This window comes from Geospiza fortis, unplaced genomic scaffold (assembly GCF_000277835.1).
Source record: "Geospiza fortis unplaced genomic scaffold, GeoFor_1.0 scaffold66, whole genome shotgun sequence".
NCBI lineage: Eukaryota > Metazoa > Chordata > Aves > Passeriformes > Thraupidae > Geospiza > Geospiza fortis.
The window spans coordinates 8913481-8917785 of NW_005054312.1; the positions used below are offsets into that span (position 1 = coordinate 8913481).

The 4305-nt window shown below is 46.7% G+C and overlaps 1 protein-coding gene across 1 annotated transcript in view; it reads left to right on the top strand.

Annotated features, from left to right (window-relative positions):
- Positions 1-741: 741 nt before the first annotated feature.
- CRACR2B (calcium release activated channel regulator 2B) overlaps positions 742-4305 on the top strand; it is a 25237-nt gene continuing 21673 nt past the window's right edge. Inside the window, exons 1-2 of the mRNA XM_005419507.1 lie at positions 742-991; positions 2425-2536. Coding sequence (XP_005419564.1) covers positions 779-991; positions 2425-2536 — 325 coding nt within the window. The 5' untranslated portion in view covers positions 742-778. The remainder of the gene's footprint in view (positions 992-2424; positions 2537-4305) is intronic.

Sequence of the window (4305 nt, forward strand, 5' to 3'; positions counted from 1 at the left end):
GGAAAGTGTTAACAAGAAAATGTCAGAAGTGTTAGGCCAGACAGAAGACCTGGCTGGGAGAGGGCTGGGAGTGACATTTCTTCTCTTTCTTCTGTCACTTGCACAGATCATCCTCCTATCTGCTCTCATCCTGCTGTGGGTTTTTGCAGTTTTAATGCAGGTTTGGTGCTCGAAGGTGTGGTGCAGAAAAGCAACAAGAGAAGGAAAAGTACATGTTATTGCCAGAGGAATCAAGACCAGAGAGGAGCAGCTCACAGTGTTTGAGCCCCATCTTAGCTGACATGGGACTCTCACTGTGTGCTTTAATGTTCCCTTCCCACCTCTTGTCTCCACTGAAGCCTTCCCTTGGCAGCTGGCTTTCACCAGCAAAGAACTCTGACCAGACTGTGGGTCTGAGGCAGAGGAGGAGAGATGGCAGCAGAGCTGCCCTGCTGGGTGCAGGGTGGAGGGTGACAGAGGTGTGGAAGGCTTAGCACACCCGTGTTACACACAGGGTTTAATCTAAATGTTGCTTGTGCCTCAGTGTGGTGTGTCTGTGACACAATCTCTCTTCCCTCCTCTGCTCAGTTCATAGAACCATGGAATACTTTGGGTTGGAGGGGACTTCAGAGGGTTTTTTGTCCAGATACGGATGCTGAATATTCTGTCAGCCATCGAGGCATTTAACTATATCATGTGAGGCTTGGAAGCTGAGGGTCACATTTGACTGGGTTTTCTCTGTTTCCTGGCCCATAGCTCTTCTGTTTGGCCTTGCCTGGGGGAAGAAGACTTTGAGAAGATGGAGAACCAGAGTGGAGTGCTCTTGGGATACGTCCGCTGGGAAAGGAAAGAGGAAGGGGGTGAGGAGGATGGGGTGTCTCCTCGTGTTTCTCCTCCCAGCCAAATGAGCAGATTGGAAGATGTGCAGGTGGAGATGCTTGAGAAGGCAAGGGAGCTCTTCCAGCTGTGTGACAAGGATGAGAAGGGTTTTATCACCAAGGTGGACATGCAGGTGAGGGAAAAAAAATCTTCCTCTGTCCTGGGAGGATCTGTAAAGTCCTGGGTGGCAAAACAGGGGACAATGTGGCACGCCTCCACTCTTGGCAAGTGTGGGCGTGCATGTGGCTTCTGTCTTATTCAGATTTCTAAGGACTAAACTCTGGCACAGACACCTGCTAGGAACTAAAATTCCCAGGAGGGCCTCACACCTCCAGGGAATTCCTGAGACAAGTGGGACTGCGATTCAAAATTTTTAAGGAATGCATAAAATAAAAAAAGTTATGACTGTTCTTACAAACATCAAGTATGTAGTGGATAGGAAATCTGGAGGGGGAAAAAAAAATCTTTGGTCCAATTTAAAAAAACCCCAAAACAAGCCTCCCCAAAAACCTACACAATGAACAATGCATCAACCTCTCTAAAAAAAGTTGAGATGACAAAGTTATGCGATCATAGTTAAAGCCTAATGCAGAAAATTCACCTTAGACCTGAACTATAACTTTGCTCTACAATTACGTGTTTTGCTGCTTTCTGTTACAAAAGTACTTGTTAACAAATTCCCTGTAGTTCTTAGTGACTTTTGCTTTAAAAGTTTATCAGAAAGGTTACATGTGGATTGTTTTTCTCCTGCCCCATCTCTCCCCACATCTATAAATAACACTTGACAGGTTCATGCCACTTTAAATATTGACTCATTTTGCTTTGGTGTGATGCCTAATTTTTATAGTTATAATAATAAATTTTTATTAAGTTTTTATGTAAAGCTGCATGTTTAATGGACAGTTAGGAGGTTTTAGCCTACATCCCTTTGTTATTTGTTTCTTTGGGTGTCCCCCCTCACTAGGTACTCTGGATGTGCATTATGAAGGGGAATTGTTTTGCTCCTTGTCCATGGGAGTAGTGATACAGTCCCAAGCAGGCAGAAAGTGACAGAGCAAAGCTAACTCACTGTTATGGACTGGACATTTCCTTTAGGATCTGCAAGAACTTGGAACTGAATCCAGATACCCACCAGTCTGACCTCCCTCCCTGGCCAAAGAGATGGAGCTGGTACCTGGTGTGCCCAGAGCTCTCCTGGGAGCAGCAGTGGTCACAGGAGGCTGGCAGTGCCACCTCTGAGCAGGAGTGGAAGGAGTCAGGCAGTGAGCTAGAGACAGTGGTTCTGTAGTGGGGGAGGAAGCGGGCTGAGCTTTCTCCAAACAAAATAACCTGAAATTCCCTCTCTGAAGTCCTGGTTGTATCATCCAGTAATGGAAAAAGTCAACATATCAATGACTCCAGACAGGTGTTTGTCATCACTCAGCTCTACAGGCAGACTGTCACACCCTGGGCAGGATGCAGTGCTGAAAGGGCACACTGCTGTGGGCTAGAGCTGAGGATGGCAGGGACACTCACAAGGAAGACTTGAGCAGTGCCTCAAGTTTGTGCATTCTTTTGTCTTTGCAGCGGCTCCAGAGTGAACTCCCCCTAACCCCTGAGCAATTGGAGACTGTTTTTGACAGCTTGGAACAGAATAACAAAGGATACCTGACACCTGTGGAGTTCAGCATGGGTCTAGGTAAGGACTGCACAGAGGCGGAGGAAGGAAAAAGCCCACCTGTGACAGGATGTTTTTTGTTGGTAAGAAAGACAGTGCAGTGGTTGTGCTGAAGCTGCACCAGCTGTGCAGGACAATGCCCCATGCTCATGTGAGCATCATTGGAGAGGGTGGGTGTGCATCCCCCTCCTGGAGGCTTTGTGCTGCCTACCTGGTAGAGCCAGCCACAGAACATCTCCTCCTGGAGAGGGTACATGCTGCAAACTGTGCCTGGCTATCTGATTGGAAAGTTGTTCATCTGCATGGAAATATCCCTCTTGGCAACTGTCCCCAGCTGGTAGTAGTGTTGTTCAAGGGCATTAGTAGGAGTCTTGTTGGTAGGCTAGAACACTGGCAAATAAGCCTTTGTTGCCTTCTTACTGCTGTCTTTTCCGAACACCAGGAGAATTCTGATCCTTGACCAGAGTCCTCACCCAGCAGCACAAGTGCTCATCTGCTTTGTCAGCTCTCAGAAAATCTGCACCTCTGAGTGCCTTCCTTGGACATGCAGAGGTGTTAAGTGGATCAGGTCAAGGCAAGTGTACATAGGTAGTCTAGGGGTTTCAGAAGTGATGGAAGAGGCTCCTGAATTTTGCTGTCCTGATTGCTCAGATTGTATTTGCTCCTAGCTTTCTCACAGCTTGGGAGGGAGGGCTTTTTAGTGCTGCAGTTTGAATGGTCAGAAACAGCCACCACGGGAGGAGAAATTGCAAAGATTTCATTTAAATAAACCCAGTAAAGTGTGTCTTGGGCCAGCCTGTACAGGGACTGCTTTATTCCACTGAGTGCCTGCTGACTACACCTGTTCCTGCCCTGTGCCTCTGTCCTTCTTGTCTGGTTCCACTTCTTTGGCAGAAACAAGAGTCCTGTCAGGAGTGGGGGCTTTCCAGTCCATATATGTAGCAGGTGAATGGGCACAATTTGGGCACATTGGCATCCACAGTGCTCTCTCTGTTATGACATGGTTCCTCCCAAAGCTTGTTGTATGAGGCATTTGTCCCATGGGCATCATGAGGGCCTTTGCCTCAGTGCCATTGCTGGGAGAGGTAGGCAAGTTTTCTCTTTGTGTCAGGTACCACTCTGTGCTGGCAGCCTGGCTCCACGGCACTTGCTCCAGTCTAGGCAAAGCACTTATTTCTGCATTTCTCTTCTTGATGGTTATTCTTTGTGTCTGGCATCACGGAAATCCTTTTCAGACTGACTTTGGCCCTAACTCAAGAGTTTGGCCTGGCTGTCTCTCTTATGGAGTGTGCAGGAGCAAATCAAGGGAAAGCAGTTCAAGCTGCAATCAAGTCTGCTTCTTGAGAGGGCTCCTTACTCCTTCTAGGATATCACAGCAATCTTCAGATCATTCTCTACCTCAATTTTCCCATCTCCATCTCAATTTTCCCGTCTGTAAAAGAGAAATAATGAGACATAATGACTCTTTCTCAACTGCAGACATCAAAAGTGCCAAATCTAAACCATCCTCCTTAATTAACTGTCTGATCATCAGGTATTAACTAAATAGGGCCTGGATCTCCACACTGCAAGCTTTTTACAGCACATTTTAAGAGTGGGAGAGAAGCAGCTAAATTCTGGGTTTATGGAGGTAAGAGGTAAAGTTGAGTCCTTGAAGTATAATAACGATGGATATTTTTCCCCTTAGAGTAGCTTCGTGTTCTCATCTATGCTCTATGAACATCCTTGACTCCTGGTCTCGTAGTTGGGATGTGATTTCTGCCTTTTGAACCAAGCAGATTATTTTGGAA